We start from the raw sequence: 21,484 nt of genomic DNA, 5'->3' as shown, positions 1-21,484 counted from the left end.
AAAAAGGTTCAACATTCCCAAAATATAAAGATCCAGGATTATGAGTGCTCACGATAACCCCTCCTACTCTGATAATTCTGTAGCTGCCCGTGAATGACATCTTTGAGAAACAGCAGCATCAACAAACAGGCTTACAGAGTCACAACGTCGGTTACAGTGCGTAGTGTCTGTCAGTTTGGGATCTGAAGCAGACGACGACAACAGTGCTAGAAAGCAGGACCATGACGCATCTTTAATGGTGAATGAGTGACACGATCAGAGGGCTGAGGAACTCATCTGACCAAAAAAACCAGCAGAAATACATTCTGAAAAAACGGTATATTTTCATTTTTAAACCTCTTGATTAGAATTTTAAATTATGTCTCCCAAGTAAATGGAAAAATATACATTTAATAACTTATCAGTAAACAACAATAAAAGCTATCTATGCGATTCACTTACAGTAACATCAGCTTTTTTTTTTTTAAAACATACCACAGGCATACTGTACACAGATATTTTAGTGACATCTGAGTAAACTGGATCTCATGACAAGAAGAAAACAAGAAGGTGTTTCATTTGCATAACAGGTTAAAGTAAACCAGGCTTCCTCTATGTCTCACTGCGTATATGAATATTTGGAAGGACGCCTTGAAAACATGACGAAAGGTACGCTGATGTGAAACTCAGAACAGAGGAAGTAGCACCTGTTACCTACCTAAGATTCGACATTAACGGACAACACAAATGGTATTGCTTGGTGGAAGTTATTTAAAATTAAAGAGGAATAAATCTTTAAAACATTTTAGCTTCACAAAAGTAGTCTTAACTCAAGGTCCACTTACAGTATTAGCTTTTTCCAGAGCTTTCAGCCACATCTCATGGTCATTCTCACATTCGACACCACCAGCGGTTCAAATCTCCCTGTCATACACAACCACGTGATGTCAGGTGAATCATGTCCATGACAACTGAACAAACATCCGCTGATAAAGGCTGTGAAATGTGGGTGAAAGCTCCAGAAAAGAGCTCCATATTTAGGGTTTTTTTTTCTTTTTGGTCAAACTACTGTTGTCCAAAGTCGAGAATGAACTTTCACGCTCAACACATGTAACAGGTATGTTAAGTGCAGCACGTGGAGTAACCAAGCAGCGGTTCACCGTCTTCAACAGACAGCAGGAATCACATCTGTGCACTTCATTTCAGATGAGGAAATGGCAAAACAATCACATCCTTCACACACTTAAGTGTTAAAAAGGCGTACACGTACACACTTTATTTCCTAATGTTCATTTGAGAAAAATAGAGTTAACTATCACACCAAGCTTGCTGGTTATGAGATGCATATACTGTGAAATCTTAACCAAATATTGACTGAAGGCATGACGTTTGGCACCTTACACCCTCCTGCGTGAGACGAGATGACTCAGTGCGTGCGGTGTTCGGATTAATGAATATTAGACAGTTTCTAAAAACACATGTAAGTCTCTTTTTTTCTGATATTGCACATCCTAAAGAACACTGAGGGAGATCACACGGTGTCATGTGGCATGACTGTGTAAACCATATCGACTCTAACCCTGGGATCTTATAATTTTCACCAAACTGCTTCTCTTCATCTCACATATCAACCCGATCCACTTCAAGTATCCGTGGGACCACCTCCGCTCGTCTCCCGCAAGTAAAATCTGACCTCTAAACTGAAACACAACAGAGAATGGAGAGTAGGAAGTGACGGCAGGGGGTTCTGCTGTGTGTGTAACAGACCAAAGAGAGAACGAGTGAGTGTCCCGGTGCAGCTGATGACGGTCCACCAGGGGGAGGAGGGACTGGAACATGAGTTAGTTAGAGTGGGAGGGGGACAAACCGTGGTAGGCCAGAGACAACAGTCTGGTTTTAAAGACCGGGAAGTTGCTCACGCCCGCTGCAGCGTTAGACCCTCTGAGACGTCATGCACCGCAGTTCATCCTCAGTGATAAATTCAGGGCTCGGGCCAGGTGCACGCACACTGAGTTTTAAGACTTGAAGACGTGCACGGCCCGCACTACGTACTGCCTGCAGATGGGGCATTCGCTCATCCTCTTCCCACATTTGGTGCAGGTTACCATGTGCCCACACTCCAGCAGCACGCAGTCGATGATGGCGTCCATGCAGATGCGACACAGGTTTTCATCAGCAGCCAACTGAGCTTTTACACCATCTGTGGGAGGAAATATGAAAAGTTATTCTCAGTTACAATAGTTCTCTGTAGGCTCATTCACAAACTCTATGGAGTCAGATGTTGTACATCAGCACCAAACTTAAGCTATTGCAGTCTGAGAATGATGAAGATCACATCAGTCACTACAGTGGTCATGAGCAGTATATCCTCTCGTCTATAATCCCTACTCTCCAGCAGGTTATAGCTGCCATTAAAAGGTTAATTTAGGCAATTTTCAATATTTTTCTTATTGTGAACAAATATCATGTGCAGAGACAAACCAACAATGATCTGATCCTACATAACAGTATTGTCTGTGTATCCAAAGCCTGATATATGATATTTCTCTGTGCTGTAGACCTTTGTTATTGTCCAAAAACTATTAAAAACAGGTCAGTGAGCCACACCGCTGCACTGGGTGACATGTTCCTTCACCCTGAAGATTACAGTCATGTTAGTTTGTTGAGAAACTGCTCCAAAGACAGCAATCACGTTTTCAGTCTCCGGAGAGTAGTTTCTTGTACAGCAGACATCCCTGAGCAACATGTGGGAGCACGGTTCTGTTTACAAAGCTTCACTTGGGTTGTTGTGCTACATATCAGAACCTCTTGACTTTATATTAAAGTTATTTATGTGCAAGATAGTACAAAATCGAGAGGTTGTGAAATGTTGCACAACCAGCTGGCGTGTTCCTTACATGCAATTACCCTCCCGAGACTGAAAACATGATTGTTCTTATCAGTCTTTGGAGCCGTTTCCCAAACAAAGGCAACAGAGGAGTAAGATAAATGAGGCTTTGGATACACACACAATACTTGTGAGTAGGATGAATTGTTGGTTTGGCTCTGCACATGACATGTGTTTACAATAACAGAAATATAGAAAATTGCCAGACTTATCCTTTAAAGTCCAAGCCTGTTGGACAAAATGTTTTATCAGCATTGCCTGTACCTATGAAACTCTCAGTCCTGCAGAACTGCTTTGCTATAGCAGATGCTCAGTTTAATTCTACTAAAGTACTTGTCAGAAAAAAAGCTAAACAATAAACCAACAAATTAGTCACTGTAGTTTCAGATACTACATATGTAAGGTGGGAGTGTGCCATTTAATGTCACATAAAAATAAAGCAGCAAAACTGACAGGCACCGATTAGAAGTTGAGATACACTGTAACCCACAAAACAAATACTTTCAATCTGCAATCAATTAGTGATAACAGCATTAAACTGAACCCTGGTTTTAAGCCAAGTGCTCAGAAATTGAAATTTTAAATCTACAACTGTGAAAACTTCATCTGCTGATCATGTGATATGGTCGAAAGCTCCAGAAAATTGCTTTGTTAAAAGTGAGTTAATATTTCCAACTAAGTTAAACATTCTCAATAACTGATCTGTTACTTCTATTTCAAGTAAACGTTATTGAATAAGATCACAAAAAGCAAATTATGTGTCACAAATCCGGAGCTAAATGTCTGATTGCTGACTACATTTGACTCACGCTGCTCACATCACGTGCAATGGGGAAAGCCAATAGAGCAGCAGCCTGTCTGCTGTACCAGCTATTAAAGTGTGCTAATATGATCCTCAAGCCCTTTATGTCAACAAGAGAGCCTGTAGGAAATTTGACAGTGTAATTACACCTGATGGAGACATGCTGCCACTAAAGTAATATGATGGTTCATCAAGAGGTAAAAGCTCTTAGAGACCACATTAATGACAGGATGAGAGGCCGTCCTTCGGAATAAAATGAGATGATGCAAACTAGAGGAGAAATACGAATGACAGAATGTGGAGACACTGAATCAGGCAGGATTTAATGACTCAAGTGATCATAATGTGATAATATACAGAATGATGTAAAGGATTGAGTGGACAGAAAATGGCTCTGGCATGCCTTTGGATGGGTGCAATGTATGATATGTGTTTAAGGAGAGATGGAAAGGGTGCTGTGAAGTGGCTTTTTACAAAATCATCTTACCTCCAACTCCACTGTTGCAGAGAGGTGGAGGATATGCAACCACTTTATAGATAAGAATGGGCAGCGATAAAGAAAATCTATTAGTGTAGGAAACAGTGAATTTGCCCTTTAATGTAAAACAATGTTAAAATTAAAACAGATTTTTTTTAAAAATCACATAACAGATTGGAGCTAGGAATGTCAATGATTAATTGATAATTGGTTAATTGCCGTTAATAGTTTAACTGATAATGCAAAAGAGGAGGAATGTGCAGTGTCACTGTGCTACACTACTTTTACTCAAGTAAAAGATCTGAGTAATGATTAACTGATAATTGATTGTTAAAGTGGCCAACTATCTGTCAAAGAAATCGCTTAAAAATTTGCATCCCTAGCTGGAGCTACAATGCTGTAACTGCATTTGCATGTAAATGTAATGTGTTAATATTAGAAAAGCATTAAAACTCTATGTAATGTTTGAAACCTGAGAAATATAATAAACAACAATAATTACCTGCAGTTATGCTCACATTTTCCACTAAAAGAAAAAGAGAGAAAAAAAGCATTTTTGTCATACATTACATTAAAATATGAAATTTAAATGCAAAAAGTAAAATCAAAAGTGCCCACTGGATTTCCTGTTCTGCTCGTTCTCTCTGTAGAGTCGATGCACTCGCTCCAGCAGCTCCCACTTCTCGCAGCAGCCAGAGTAATTGACAAAGTTCTTGGCGAGAATCTCTTTCAGCTGTCGGACGGAGAGGTTCTCTATCGCCTCTTCATTGTCCAGATCAGACAGCGAGGCCCTGATCCTCCTCTGTGTCGCCGGACTGACCTACAATCCACACAGGAAATAGAGATGCGGTCGGTAAATCAGAGGCATGACTGGCTTTTCCTGAAAGCCTCATTAAACTACAAGAACCTTTGTACTTCTAGTATAAAGACTTGTTCAGTAATGTGTGTGTGCAAAAAAAAGAAGTGTCGTACGTCTATGATATTTTCAGCGGGCGCCAGGTTCAAGAGGGACGCTGTTGGAGTATCCTCATGCTCCTGTGTGAGAAATCAACACACTGAAGTTAGTTTAAACTCTCATTACAGCATTTCACTCAAAATTTCACTCCGCCTCTGCTATTTAAACAGTATGCACACATCTCATCAGCAACAATGTCAAAGTCAAATGGTGAGTAATAATATGACCTTTAAATCATAGTATCAAAAGAACTGATAAGAAACACACTAAATTAACACATATCAGTTTGTCTCATGTCACAGGATGATGACCTTCTATTCAGCGTGACTGAATTTGTGTAGAGATAAATGCTAATCAAAGTACATCCTGGTCCTTTTTTAGATCTGTTAATCTACATTCCTCAACACTATCAAAAGATGTGCCTGATTACAGTGATAATTTCTTCTAAGCTCCATATAACTATCAACATTGTTACTGTAATATGTTTAAATTCTACGTGCAGCTGCTTGGATGTCTAATGAAAGAATAGAGATGTTTAAACATCGACTCGGTTCGTTGCAGCTGCTCTCAACTCAGCGGGTGATTATTCTCTTTTGAAGGTGGAGGTCAGTAATACGCAGGATGAAAGGAGAATAAATGGAGCTACAGAGTAGTTCAGACGCCGTTTGGTGTGAGTTTAGAGCTCTGTATTCTTGGCCATTTATGTGCTTTGAACACAAGATATCATCTCTTTATTCTTTTATCTGCTCGACGAAAGAGAGCTTGTGAAGGGCTGGAATAAGCTATAACTGTGTGATATCATGCTGGAGTCTGTTTCTGTGCCATTAAAGTAAAAAAAACTCTCTCTCTCTCCTGCCGTCTGTTTCTGTCTTTGTCTGCTTCAGCACATTTTCAGCAGACCACTGTGTGGCACAGTGGGTGAAACCACACCACTTTGTCCCCATTACGCTTTCTGTTTCTTTCCATACTTGCCATTTGTCTGTTTAGTCAGTATATGTAGCATTGCTTTCACATATTATCCTGGGTTTTGTTTTGTTTAGCATTCTTACATTTGTGTTTATGGTTCAATCAAGTATTTAAGTTCAATTATTGTTTATTAAATTAAGTCCTGAGTTTCTTGAGTAATAGATTAGCTTGTTTTTCTTACCATACCAACCAAGCTTTCCAGGAGACAAAAGAGGAGTCACCCAATGACTTCCTGCTTTTAAACTCACACTGACATCACCAGTGATGTTGTGGATTAGACCATGCATGGGGGGATTCATTTTACTTAGCTAAATGTTTGGTTTAGCATCTATACGATTTGTATTTATTTTGGCTTGTAATAAAAATTACGTTGTGGATAATGTGATTTGTTGTAAACAATGTTGACCTTTACGTAGCATTGTTATATGCCAGTTGTTGGTATAAGGGGAAAGGACACCCCTGCAATAAACGTGGTTGTGTCTAGTAGATTGGGGGGCCTATTTAAGGGGAGAAATCTTGGTTTAGGAAAGTAGAAATTAGAGGATGGCAGAGTAGCTGTGTGCATATGATCATGACTTAGTTTGAGTTTAGCCAGTCAAATTTGATTTATTTGTATTAATTTCTTTTTTTGAGACACTTGTTTTTTGTTACACTGGACAGAATAAACCATTTTTTACTCATTCAACTAGTTTGACTCTGCCTCCTACAACCTTCCTACCCACTCTGGTCAGGCTTCCTCACACAACCTTCTTCCTTGAACGAAGATGTGTTAATAATGTATCCGTCAGCGTTGCGGTGCTAGATGCCTGCTCTCGCCAAGACATCATGCTTTTGCTCAGACTAGATTCCTCAGAGACAAAAACATGGGCAGCAGCCCTGACACACGCGCAAAGTGCCAAACCTCTCCAGAGCACAAAAGTTTCTTTTGACTTGATGTTAGATTTCAGTCAACCGTTTAATTCCAAACATGTGAAAGTACTAGAAAGCACTCAGAGAGTGTGTTTTTCTGTCGAGGCTGCACAAGCTGCAATTTTTTGATTTTTATTTGAATATTAGAAAATGCTAAAAAGTGTTTCATCTGCATTAAGACACATGGTGATAGACAGTCATGGGTTATATGTGCCAGACTCCTTTCATTGCAACAAATAATGAGAAAATATGCATAAAAAGAAATGCTATCAGACACTGCTGGATTCACACCAAAAACTAATCACTTGATCATTGATGCATAGCCTGACTTTCTACCAAAGATCATTAAAATCTGTTGACACATTTTTGAGAAATCCTGCTAACAAAAACAAACCAGATGTAAACCATAACATCCTTTGCAGATATCTTTAGTATTCATACTTTTAATGGTATTATAATGGTATGTTGCTATACTCTGCAAAGGTGGCAATTCAAGAAAGTAATACTATATATTGTTTGGATGATTGTTATTTATCCAAAAATCTCATCAATCTTGCTTATTTCAATAAAGCAAAACTGCAAATATCTCTACCTCTGATGTGTCTAGATAACAATATTTGCTTTTTTTCAGTGTCCATTCACATGTTTACTATAGGTAGTTCAAAAATACCATTTATACTTCATGACCTATTTTACATCAGTAACCCTCCAAGAATTTCAAAGGCAAAAGAGGAGGAAAAATCATACTGAGAGATTATAATAGAGAGATGAGAGGGGGGGGGGGGGGGTGTAGTTGTTTCTGTTGTTTGGCTGCAGCTGTGACGCTGTGGGGAGTTCTCAACCTGTGTGCCTGTTACATAACAGACTCAGCCTATGTAACAGACCTAAAAAAGGCAAAGGGCTTAAGCTGTGTTGCTGGCTGGTCTGAGAGCACACACACACACACACCAACACACACACACACCAACACACACACACACACACACACACACACACACACACACAGCAAATGCAGCTGTTTCCAGCTGTCACATGGACATTGGACCAGCGCTGTAATGCTGAGCTTTTTCAATGTCAATGGAGAGAAAAAAACATACACTGAAATGTAGTAAATTTGCATGCGTAACACTTCATTCAGAACGAAGCACGACGAGACAAAACCCCCCACAGAAGACAGAATAAGGAAAGAATACAAGATGAAATACAGTGAATGAAACTGACATCTAAAAAGGAATTCATGAGAGGGCATTTGTTTGTCTGCGAGTTGAAAGAAACACGTAATCTCATGACTTTAAACAGTCACACTGACACTTGTAAATAAGTCGATTTCACCTTTGAAATTAATCATGTTAGATAGAATGAGGACAGATGTGTGTGAAAGTATGGTGTATGTAAATTAGTGAATGTATGTTTGTGTGTGTGGTTGCACAGTGTTAGCTCTGCATGCAGACACACACTGAACATCAACTGTGTGTACAAGCTGCCAAACCTGGCTGGTGGTCCCTGAGCTGTCACTTGGGCTGAGGACGTCTCCCTGAGAGGCGGAGAGGACCGACTGTTCAGAGGTGGAGCGCGTGGCAGAGGGGGGCGAGGCGGCGTGCGAGTGTGGAAGCGAGTGGAGACTGTCTGTATCATCTCCCCCTTCATCTTCCTCCTCCTCCTCATGCGTATCCTCTTCTTCTTCCTCTTCCTCCTCATCCTCCTCCACCACTGGTCTCTGAGTCTCCCTCGTCCCCTGATGACAGAGAACCAGGTCCACCAGGTCCTCTTTCTCCCTGCATGTGTCGGTGGGGATGTTGCGCAGCAGCAGATACTGGCGCAGGTCTTTCACTCGGAGCTGCATGAGCTGAGGCCTCTGGAAGGCCGTGCCGCGCAGCAGGTGGCAAGTTGTGCAGCAGCGCAGGTTCTCCTGGAGTACCGAGCAAAGGGCGCAGAAACTCTTCTTACAATCACAGCAGATGTGCTGTTGGGGGAGAGGAGATTCAGACAGTCGTGATGTGATCAACTATTCTTTTTCGTCTGACTGAGGCAACCAAACTTGTCCTCAGAGTAATTCCATTTTCCACATCATCATTTAATAAACTGTATTTTTCATCATTTCTAAATCGGCCCGGATGTCAGACTTCTGTTAGCATATTAAACTGGTTACCCTCCACGTCACTTTTGATGAATAACTTAACCATCTACTGAAAGGGATTTATCTACTATGAGCTCTGAAAAATGACCCAGATGACTGAACTCATTGCAGCTGCTGTTTGAACTAATGACAGTAACAGAGTTTTGCAGAGTTAACAGAGTTTTCATTTGCACCAGAATGATCCATCAGCACTTCAGTTTACTTGTAGCATATCGTTGATTAGGGCTGGAAAATAGTTCAATATTATCATTTATTAACTTGGAGTGAAATTGTGACTTAATCTTATTGTGTCATTTTACTAAATTATTTTGTTTAAAATGAATGATTCTAAGCACACTGTAATTAAAAACTATCAAAAAGAGTCACTGGAGTTTGTTTTATAGTGGAACAGTGGAACCAAGTTGATCGTGCTGAACAACAGTTGAATTCTTTTGCATGGAAATTTGCATTTTTTGCCATTTAGTGACATATTGAATGCTGAAACAATTAGTTGATTTATTAAGTAGCCTAGTTGATTGTCAGAAAATTAATTTGAAAAAATAATGTATGATGCAAAAAGTCAATCTGTTGGTTCTATATGTATATATCTATATTTTTTAACCCATTGCTTGTACATAATAGTCATATGTTTATGTTTACGTGTCTCTGTTCAGCTTTGTTGTCTTTGTTTTGGCTGTATGTCCATGTGTATCTCCTGAACATTGTTGTGTGTAAGCACAGTGAGAACCACTAGAAACAAGAGTCAAATTCCTTGTATTTTTAAACATACCTGGACAATAAAGCTGATTCTGATTCTGAAAATGCCAAAGATTTGCATGTTCCAGCCTCTCAAATGTGAGGATTTGTTGCTTTTCTCTGTTTTATATAATTGTAAATTTAATGTTTTTGGGTTGTGGACTGCTAGTCAGACAAAACAAGCAATTTGAGGATGTCACCTTGGAATATTGTGATGGACATTTTTCACTGTATTCTGACATTTTATGTTATTGATTAACTGAAAACATAAAAGACAGACTGATAACAACAATAATCGCTGGACATTTTAATAATAGATAGATCAGGAAAATATTAATATTGTGACACTGATTTCAATAATACTGTATCCCAAAAGCCTGGGACACTGATACGATGAAACCCTCAAGGACACAGACCAAGTGGATCAGCTGGCTGCTGGTGGACACCAGCAGTGGCCTTGAGAGTTTTGACACGCCCTTGCTCCTTGGCAGGTTGAAGCTAGTGCTTTCACTTTGGTCTCTTACCCCGGCTGATGTGGCCATTGACCATCTATGAGGCCCTAGTCTCAAATGTCAACAAGTTGGAGAGGATGATCAGCTCATTTGCCAGAAAGTGGCTAGGTCTCAAAGGGCTCTATGGAAAAGGCATCCTGGAACTTCCCGTCTCTAGTCTTTCAGAGGAGTACAAGTGTCCCAAAGTAAGGCTGGAGATGATGCTAACAGAATCCTGTGACCCATGTGTAGCCCAAACTGCTCCCACCCTGGTAACTTGGAGGAAGTGGACCCCATCAGCAGCTATGCAGCAGGCAAAGCCAGCTTTCAAACACAGAGACATCGTTGGCCACGTGCAACAAGGGAGAGGAGGCCTTGGCCTTGGAGATAGCAAACTGGTACAAGGCAACTCCATCTTAGCAATGAGGTCTGGTGGTCCAGGAGGTGCGCTGGCAAGAGCAGGCAGCAGGGCGTGCAAAGGCTGTTTCTCAAGCTAAGCAAGGGCAGTGGGTGAGATGGGAGGGAGTTGACAGGAGAAAGTTCAACAGGAGTTCAATAGGAGTTGTGGGACATGGTGGCACTTCGAATCAGCTTCATTATACAAGCCACATACGATGTCCTGCCATCTCCCAAGAACCTCAACGAATGGTACAGCGAAGACCCTATGTGCCCCCTCAGGTACCAGGTACTGAAGTGTCTAGCAGCTACGCTGGAGAGCAGATGGACAACCATCAATGTCCTGCCTCCCCTGTCTTCCCATCCTGCATCTGCAAGAGAGTTTGTCCATGAAGGTGCAAAGCAACCCAAGGCCTGTACTTCAAAACCAGTGGCCGGGCAGCTGGGAGCGGCACAGGACTGGAAGTTACTGGTGGACCTGGAACAGAGGCTCTGCTTCCCATCTGAGATCACCATGACCAACCTCAGACTGGACTTCGTGCTTTGGTCCACCTCACTTTGCACTGTCTACATCATAGAGCTTATAGTGCCCTGAGAGGATGCTGTGGGTGAGGCCTATGAACGTAAGAGGCTTAAGTACGCTGAGCTGGCAGCCAGTGCAGAACAACATGGCTGGAAAGCTAAGGTTTGCCTAGTGGAAGTTGGCTGCAGAGGCTTTGTAGGCATGTCAACTACCAGGCTGCTTAAGGACATGGGAATCCGGGGCCAGGCCCAATGTCAAGCCATCAAAGCAATCTCCAGTGCTGCTGAAAGGGCAAGCCAGCGGCTCTGGATTAAGAGGAGAGACAACACCTGGGCTCCTAAATAACATCAAGAACAAGATGGCGTCAAGGGGGTGAGCCTGGGACGCCAGGCTGAACCATCTGGAGGTGTAGTGGACTCATCAGTGAAACGCTGATTAAGGAGGGCACCCACTTGAAAAACCCCAAGACGTCATTGTTCTGCCCATAACAGCAAGGTCTCTAGGTATGTGCAAGCAAACAAGGGATTGTATGATCTAGTCCTAAATAGAATATGGCACTGTTGTTTATTATGTTTTTCCTGAAACCAGAAACCTTATAAACCAGCAATACAAAGTTCCATCTGAAACCGTGGCTCATAACCTGTGTGCTCAGTTATTTTCTTGGAAAGAGTAAAAAAAAAAGGAGAAATAATAATAAGTAGCTCCTGGTGATGTCTGACATTTTACAGGCTTAACACTGTCTCCTGATACAGAGCAGCCAAGTAGATTGACACTTCAAATGGGCAGGAAAGGAGGTCGGCCATGGTTGTAAACATTTTCTTATCAATTGTGCACAAGTATGCTCTAGGTTAACCAGAAACGCATTTCCAGTGCGACAGATACTTTCCCTCAATCATTTGTTGTTAATCCCCTGGCGCGTCTTTTTTCGTACTATGAAAATATCACGCTGACACACAAATATGTGCATCCAGGGAGGCAACCCGCTGTCAAAAAGGCAAGTGGTGTGTGGATGACGATAGAGCTGTCTGATGCGGCGAGCAGAGAGGAAGCCGGGCACTGCAGCCTTTTCATCAGTGTTTCACTGCCAGACAGATACACTCTGCCATTAAACTCTGACATGTTCAGCTGTGCAGAGATCCTGGAAATGCCAGAGTTAAAAGATATGGTGCATGTTCTTAAAGTACCATGCTAGTGCTCTAGTGTTTTTATAACATACAAGTTTAGTCAAATTTACAATGCTGCAGACCACTCCAAAACGATAAAACAAAGTTTTTAGGTTAACTTTATACCTCCTTGGCAGACATAAGCTTTCATTTATTTCAGCATATCATGACAATCAGGATGTGGAGACTTTAAATTTGCTTCAGATGCTGTTTATCCATCACAGTGAACACCCTACTGCCTATATAAGTTACATTATACTGTACATAGTACAGTGGATTTTGTTGCCTTCAGGCAGAGCCAGGCAAGCTGTTCCTCCCTGTTTCCAGCCTTTATGCTAAGCTAAGCTAACCAACGTACTTACTGCACAGACTGAAAGTGTGGTATCGATCATCTCATGTAACTCTCACAAGAAAAGGAATAAGCATCTTTACAAAATGTCAAGCTTTTCTCTTAATGGCTGTCTGTTCCTGTATTTCTATTAATTTTTAACAGGCTGTTGCTGTAAAATTGCACGTACATTCAGCCAACCTGACCTGTATAAAAACCTGTATATAAAGATTAAATAAATAATAATGACTATCATATGATATTCCAGTCATGACTCTCCTTATTTACGACATCAATAACACTCCAAGATCAAAGATTTTAGAGTTGGCTGCTATAAAGAATCTCATTCATGAACTATACCGATATGACCTTGGAAGAAAAATGATAAAACCTTGAAACCTTGAAGTCATGAAAAGGATCATGCCAATTTGGTTCACATTGAAAAAATATCCAGCCAAATCAATATTATTTCAAAGATTTTGCATCAAAAACATCTCTCCTCTGGGAATGACCCAGTAATTATGGATGTCAGTGTTCCCTCGAATGCACCATGAAGGAAGAGTCCCTGCTCTCACTGCACGCAATGATTACATAATTCTGACAAAAGCTGACTGAATGTTGACTGTGAAGGATTACTCAAGCAAGTTTCTAGTCTCGTACATTGATCTTCATACAGTACTGACAGTGAATGAAACCAAGCAGCGTGGGTTAGGGTTAGGGTCAGTAGTCAGTTAAAACATACAGTTTGCTTTAGAAAGTGGTCAGTAGTGTGGTACAAGATTTGCATTTAATAGACAAAAACATGCAGAACACACTGTCTTTTGATATTACCTGCCTTTCTTCCAAATTTAGAAAAATCTGTCTCTAGCCACCAACTCAGCATACCACCAGCTATTATCACTTACACTGAAAAAACTCTTGTTTACCTTGCGTCTGAAGACAGAGAAGGCCAGTCCGCAGGCCTTGCACAGCTGACCGGCGCTCCCTGAGCTGGTGGGGGGGTAGGTGGAGTACCCAGCGCTGGGGGCGAAGCGGAAGGGCCCCGCCCCTGCTCCGAACCCCGGCTGCTGCGCCCGCACCGTGCCCGTGCCCATCACCTCGTTCAGCAACCCACAGCATGATGCCCACATGGACGACGCCCCCGCCTACGGAGTACACAGACAGACACACAAAACCTTTACAGACATATTAAATCTTTTCTCTGCCATTATCAATGACAGACACATAAATGTCTTCATCATGAATATGAGGCATTGTTTCAGGATTAAAATGTTACTTTACTACATTATTTGTCAGTTTTCCCCTTGACAGACATTTCCCCTTCTTCTATTTTAAGTTGCATTAAAGTTGGAAAAATGATCGTAGTCCACGCTGTCTCACAACATCATATATATTTCGTATCCTCTTGTACCAGCACTTCATTAAAGCTATATGATGTTTACTCTGAGTGAAATATTCAAGCCCACGACCCAGGACAGTTTTTATGGCTGCAAAAATCCATAAAATGTGCATCATTTTATGCAAATCTGTCTGACATATGTGGTGCCTTTGGAAACTTCAGGACTCCACAAACTACTAGACCTTAAAATAAAGAATAGAATAAAGAGTTTAATGAGATTTAAAAACATTCTGTAGTGTTTAACGGTTCAATTAATTCTTCTTTTAAAGGTATTCCAACATAAAACAGCTGTGCAATGTGAGAACATTTTTAGTATTGAGTCAAGAACAACTTCAATGCTCCTTGGAACAGATATCTAGTACTTCAGAAGTGACTACCATGACCAAACGTGACTAATACGTCTACCACACATCTCCCGCAGATGTTAAATTGGGCTGAGATCTGGTGACTGTGAAGACCACAGCGTATGATTCACACCATTTCCACACTTATCAAACCATTCAATGACCACCCCCCATTTCCTGTATGTATTTACGTTTTTCCTCTCCTTCTTTGTGTTGGCAAGAAAAAATAATTGATTCCCACTCTATCATATGCTTCACCATGCCAAAAAGGGCTTAAGTAGATTCCCCTTTGAGAGAAAAATGAGACAGAGAGTGAATGGGAAAGAGAGGAGGAGGAGGGAGAGAGATACTGGGCAGCACATTATTGAGAGTGCTCTTTAGGAGTCTTTGAGGTTAGAGATAATTAGACAGAAGTAGACTCTAAAAGCTCCTATTAATGACGTTCTCCAAAGAGAGCTGTGGGTTAAATTTCTCAGTTGCTGCATTATTTTGTATATTTGATAAACAAATCATCCACATAGGAGGGGAGGATGTGTGAAGAGTCTCAGCCACACAATAAATATTTCTTGAGGGTCAAAAGGAAAGCGGTGGACGCTATGTTGCTTCCGGGGAGGAAACACGCAAAACTAGCTCAAGTTAGTACACCAGCCAGTAAAGTTCAACCAAGTGCCCACACAGAAAGAATCAGTCAGATATGTTTGCTGACCACAAGACGAGGGCCAGAGACAGGGAGCAAAGATGGCGTGATGGGAGCCACGGCTCCTTGGAGCATACTGATGAGAGGAGGAGGGAGGGGGAGGACAGCGAGGAGAGAATATGTCTTCTGTTCTTCTTCTTCTGTTCCCCAGCCTGCAGAATCAATAGCTGACATGAGCATAATGTAAGCCCTCTGTGCTTCCCGGCTCTGTGCACAAAACAATGGAATTCACAGGGTCCTGCCACGTCTCCTGTTAAGGCAGCGCTCTGCTCCGACTTGTCACAAACACCCTGTGATCTGACCTCACCCATCTGCTTAGGGATTCGTTATGTAATCTTAGGAACAAGGCACTATATGTGGAGTCACAGTGAGAAAGTGGAAGGTCTGCCCCTGCAGGTCTACCTACCACTAAACTAGGAACATTTGATGCTTTAGTTTATATTTTGTAAGGTTGCAACTAATTTTATTATTGATTTTAAATCTGTTGATTATTTTTTTCAATTAACTAATTCATCCTTCAATCCACAACATGCACAAAAACTTGTTTTGTTCATTAAACTGCCCAAAACACGAATAGATTCAATTTACAGTGATATAAAACAGAAAAAAGCAGCAAATCCTCAAATTTGAGAAGTTGGATGCTTTAAATGTTGAATGTCAGCCATAATATTTTGTGAATTTCTGTTTTTATTGTCCTGAGTTGAGACACAAGCAGCTCTCTTTATCAAGATATACTCCTCTAGCTTTATGTGCACAATAAAGTCATGATGCATACCAACTTGAATTATTTGCCTGTGGCATCAACTTGACCTGATGTTCATCTGGTAAAAAAAAAAAAAAGTCTCCCAGGTTAGATGCAGCCTTCCTCATACTATACGAGATTCAAATCACGAAAAGGAATATTTACTGCATTCCTCGGTTGAGGAGCTGCTGTGGCGGTGTGGCCATGAAATCAGTCTTATCTGGCTCGGAGCCAGCAGCACGAGTTCCCTCTGTCACTTCAATTAGCACACTGTAAGCTCTGCGGGCAGGGAGTCCCAAACAAACAAGTGCGGCATTGTTTTTTTGTTGTATCATTTCCATTTTAACTACACTTAAGCTATACCTCTGGGAATACTGTGTTGTTATCATGTATTTTTGTCATTTCAATTACCTTTGGATGCTTTGAGTGTCAAGTCTGGACCCAGTAAGTGAGATATTTCTCACACTGCTGCTGAATCTTCATTGTCAAATATGATGAGCAAACATTAAAGTCCCAATGCGCACACAAACAAACAAATATAAACCCACTTAGAGGGAGCAAAAAGTAAAAAAGTAACTGTGGCACAGATTTAAATAGATAAACTCACATGGGAGGAAAATCAGCAATGTGGAGGCAGTGATCTGACCTCATAATATTAGCTTTTGAGGATCAAATGTCAAAAACCGCACAGACAGGCATCGACACATGTAGCCATATAGGACAGGACTCTAGATAGAGCCTAAATGGGTCATGTAGAGACTGATGTGTTCGACTAGAAGTGAAACGAGCCTGACACCAAGAAAGGAGCATTTTAACCTCCTTTGATAAACCAAGTGACCTGAATGTTTCATGTTTGTCAGGTGCTGCGTTCCAAATCACATACTTCTACTTTTTACTTTTAGTGCGTACTGCAACTGCCCTTACAAAGTATGTACTGTTGCATTCAGTATGCATGCAATATGCATACAATTGGGACATAATACTTTATCTGTCATTGTGACTTCTGTCATTGCACTGTCAGTGCACTGACATTGGTCTGTGCTCTTGGCAGCTCTGCCGATGTGACGTTATCTTCTGCTGTGCAGAGGATTGTGGGTCAGAATAGTCAGAAAAGCATTCTGGTTTGCATACTGCAAAATAAGACCAGTTGTAGTTGGACATCTTGGTACTTTTGGCATACTGCATTTGACATACTATGTATTGGGACATACTAAGTCTTTTTCTGGCGTACTAAATAGTATGGTAGTATGGGTATTGGAACACACCCAGGGTCTTATGCATCTGTACATTTACTGCTGAAACGTTTGCCTTTCACAGGCTAAATGGTGAGGCTAAGCACAATTTCAAAACCTAACCATTAATGTGTTAATGTCATTTTACATTTAAAGTCATGATAGCAATGTACAGTGTAGCATATTGTGACACAATATGTTTTCTGGAAATTCAATTCAAATAAGAGACAATTTATATATAAAATAACCAAATAAGAATGTCTGTTTTTTGATCCAGTGAATTAAACACCTGCTTAATCATTGATTTGCAATATTGTCCATCATGTTCTAAATAAGATATTAAGGTAATAGCTACATTTTTAAGAGTTGTATACCAAAATCTCATGGCATATATCTTCATGTCGCTAAAAACCCTAGTCTATTTTTTTTCCAAAACATTTGAATTTCCAAAAAAATACCAGATAACAAGTAACACGTCAAGAACTGAATGATTACAAGAAAAGGGAACAAAAGACCCCCCTAAATTTGGTCACCTATGAAGAATAAAAAGTGGTGCAGTTATATGGCAAATATACATTGCATGAAGTGTAAACAACTATGTGCTGCTGTACATTTTATAAAGACTATCTCTCCGTCATCCACTGTATCTCTCACATTTCATTTCCTCTCTCTCTGTGTCGAATCCTTATCCTGTTTTTCTCTGGCATCAAGTGGAAATGTCACTCACACTGTGAAAAGTGATTTCAGCTGGCTGACTGTTTAGACTGGAGAGTAATACTGCCACAGAAAATAAACAAATTTAATACCGCCCTTCGTCATTTGTCTAAAAAATATGAATGTAACATTACATTTAAATTACACATTACTCAAATAGATGTACACGATTCGGAGATGTCGGTTGAAGCCGATGTCAAATCCAGTGAAGTCTGGAGATATATGCACATAAAACTCAAGCTGCTACCAGCTAAGTTAGGATTTGTGTCTGGCAAAATAGCAGATTTACACGCTTTGCTCTAAAGGCAGAGGACTTGGGGAGGATTTATCCCGGGGAATATTTTTGGGTGCAGCAATACAAACAGATACCGACTGCTGCGGAGATTGTCCTGCAATATCAAAACATGACTGGACTATTTTACAACCACCACCAGAAATCTGCTGCTCTTTATAGCTTTAGACTTCTTTATCTACTTAAGAACTCAGCCCTAAGTGAGTTTAGCCTCCTTTGGAATAAAATATGATCCAATGCGCTACATCAATGTTTCATCTTATAATTTCAGCAGAGATTTGTGAGTATTTACATCCACGACATACAGTATATGCTGGGAAAATTAAATGATAAGAGGATTTCGAATGTTACAAAAAATGAAAAGTTTATACGTACTGAGCATGCATTTTGGAATATAAAGCAAGTTAAACATCTTTCTTTGTTGATAACACATAATGTATGTATGTGTACTGTATGCTGACCGTACACAATACAGCTAACACCATTTGTTCCACAAAGGGAGAAAAGCTGCTTTTCTGTTTAAACCAGATTACTCAATAAAACATCACATCCATTTTGTTCATGGGACACAGAGACAACATGTGCCTTAGGAAAATGAACTGCACTGTTCACTAAGAGGTAAGCACCACTGTACTCAAAAGGTGAAGTAAGAGGCAGAAAATCTAATATACTTAAGTATAAAAAAGTGAATTATTCATTATGAAGAATGGGTCCATTCACTGTTACACTGTTGTTGCATTGTGTGTGTGAGAGAAGCGACTTTGTGTTGTGTTTGAGCAGCAGATCGCAGCCTTAACCTATAAAACGGTGACTCTAAAGACCGCTAGCCTGTTTATTCTCTGACACTGCCTAATATTTTACAAACTCCTTGTAGATTTTACTTGTGAAACCCTCTAATTAAAAGTAAACTGTAGGAATATTTGATTTTTTATGCAGTGTAGAGGAGTAGCAACCAGCTGAAGGACATTTTTCTACCCTTTTTTTTGTTTAGGGGGTGATGCAAACCTTTAGGACTTGATTTGTCTGTAAAATAGTGAAAAATGTCATAAATTCTTGTAGCCCATTGTGACGTCCTCAATTGGCTCATCTTATCAACTGTCGAAAATCCTGTGTGGCAAAACCAGTAAATGTTTGGAATAAATAAAAAGATTATTTGTTTTTTCAAAATAGTCACTGATTCATTTTCTGTCGTTTGACTAATCGATGAATCAACTAGTCATTGCAACGCTACAAGCCTTAAATATGTGTTTGTGAAAGCAAGAATACTAAATAACAGAATATATTTTTCTTAAATGTCTAATGCTCAATTAAAACCTAAATGGAAGAGCATTATTCCAAACATGAGGTCCACATTTGAAAAGAGGATTTGGTGAAAGTCACTAATTTGAACAAAATCAAACACCAGAATGTCTCACACAGATTAACGTCTTGTGAGGTTGTCTCCTCTCATCACTCCAGAAGTTTTGTGACATTTAGATATAAAAGTGCCCGACCATCCACAGCCGAGCAGCCGGCCATTTAGCTTGCAGCTGGCACTTGGGGAACCCTCTGTAGTGGCATACAAATGACAGTATTTCACTCTGGTGGGGGTAAAAAGTCTCACTGAATAAATCCTCAAGTACTTCAAAGCTGTGTTTGAGTACATGTACTTTCACCTCTAGCAGTAAGAGAGGTTTCTATTTTCAAAATGAGGACATTCACCTTTAAATAAAGTCATGTGATGCGTGGAGGCAGCTTCAAATAGGAAAGCATCCAATCACCAACAGAATAACTGCAATAACAGGTGATTAATTATCAGTATCATCCAACAGTGTGTGTATGCACAGCACTACTGATGATGATGATGGTTGCATCTGGCAGTCCTGCCTCCACCTCACCTTTCACCACGACTGTCACCACAAAACCTGCCGCCACCAGAGCACCAATGACATCATCGCCATCATCTTCATTATGATCAGTCCAGACAGCATCCTTTCCTCCCTGTGCTGCAGCCTGCTTGTGCAACAGCGCGCACACACACACATGCACACGCACAAACACAAACACACACACAGGAGACTCCAGTGAACCTCATCCACAGCCTGACACAGCTCGGACCTGAGGGGTGATCCTCCTCTCTCTTCACCGAGATGTCTCCCAAACATCCCCGCACTCTCTCACTCACTCACTGGCCGCAGTCTCTATCTCATTAGCGCGGATTAAAGCCTGACGATGAATGGACGTCGCTGCAGCGGCTTTAGTCCACTGAACTGTCACACTGGGGTCAAAGCAGGCTCATTAAAAAGGCTATACACACTGTACCTAATGTTTATCAGGACGACTGGAGATGCAGGAAAGGCATTTCCATGCTTGTACGCTCGCCACAAACATAAAATATCACACTGATGACAAGTTCACTGCTGCGTTAAAATGCAAGCCTCTTAATACAATTATATCTAAGTGCACATAAACACATTTAATTGACATTAGGATGGAGGTATTCCCTTCATATAGGTGCAGCAATCGCGTGCAAATTACAATAAATCGGCGTCGTAATTGCATCCGAATCCTTACACGGATTGCAGATGGAGTCACGTACCTTCATTGCACCTCCCGTTTGAGGAAATTGCCGAGTAATGTCAGAACGACGACCATTGCAAGTGCACAGGGAATCAAACCATTACGTCTTCCCTCTCTCCAGCTGCCTGTGTGTGTGGAGTAAGCATAACGTAATGGCAAAAGAGAGTCACAGCCAACCACAGGGCGAACACGGGAGTTGGTATCTTTAGCAGCCAATCCGACTCAGCACATCACCGGAGTGGGCGTTCAGTGCCGTGCGTAAAGACGCATGTGTGCGCCTGACAGACAGACAGACGCATCATGCTATTTACACAGCATCGGTTTATTCTAGTGAATTAGCTGTTTTTTACCCCCCCAGTTGAGTCTGATAATAAATGTGTATATGGTGGACAGCAGCATCCGCGCTGAATCATTTGGTACATTTTGTAATTAATACAGTTTTTTTCTTTGAATCATAATATTCTGCACTATTGATTTAGTTGCAAAGGCTAAAAAAATGGATGTTATTTTTTTTTAAAAACAAAAAAACTTAAGGAATTGTTTCTTTTTTGATCAGATGAAAAAAAAAATCCCTCTGCACCACCGCATGCAATGTTATTTCTGTCTGTTTAGTACCCAATCTAAATGCGTCCACAATCTTATTTACCGCCATATTTAGCCAATGTGTGTGCTTGTGTGCCTGTGCGTGTACATGTGCACGCAAGTCTGCCGTCTGCAGTAAGGAGATTAGAGGGGGTTTTCTTCCCTCACATCGTC

The 21,484-nt window shown here is 40.8% G+C and overlaps 1 protein-coding gene across 1 annotated transcript; it reads right to left on the bottom strand.

Moving 5' to 3' along the window:
• Positions 1-1,222: 1,222 nt before the first annotated feature.
• Positions 1,223-20,890, bottom strand: rnf34b (ring finger protein 34b). The gene is made up of 7 exons (XM_042395575.1): positions 20,748-20,890; positions 13,676-13,894; positions 8,466-8,939; positions 5,119-5,181; positions 4,765-4,966; positions 4,649-4,672; positions 1,223-2,179 (listed from the first exon to the last, which is right to left on the bottom strand). The coding sequence occupies exons 1-7, from the start codon at positions 20,751-20,753 to the stop codon at positions 1,995-1,997; spliced, it is 1,173 nt and encodes a 390-aa protein (XP_042251509.1). The 5' UTR covers positions 20,754-20,890; the 3' UTR covers positions 1,223-1,994.
• Positions 20,891-21,484: the final 594 nt, after the last annotated feature.

This window comes from Thunnus maccoyii, chromosome 19, assembly GCF_910596095.1.
Source record: "Thunnus maccoyii chromosome 19, fThuMac1.1, whole genome shotgun sequence".
NCBI lineage: Eukaryota > Metazoa > Chordata > Actinopteri > Scombriformes > Scombridae > Thunnus > Thunnus maccoyii.
Note: the sequence above shows the minus strand (reverse complement) of the source record. Positions and strands in the feature narration are given on the sequence as shown.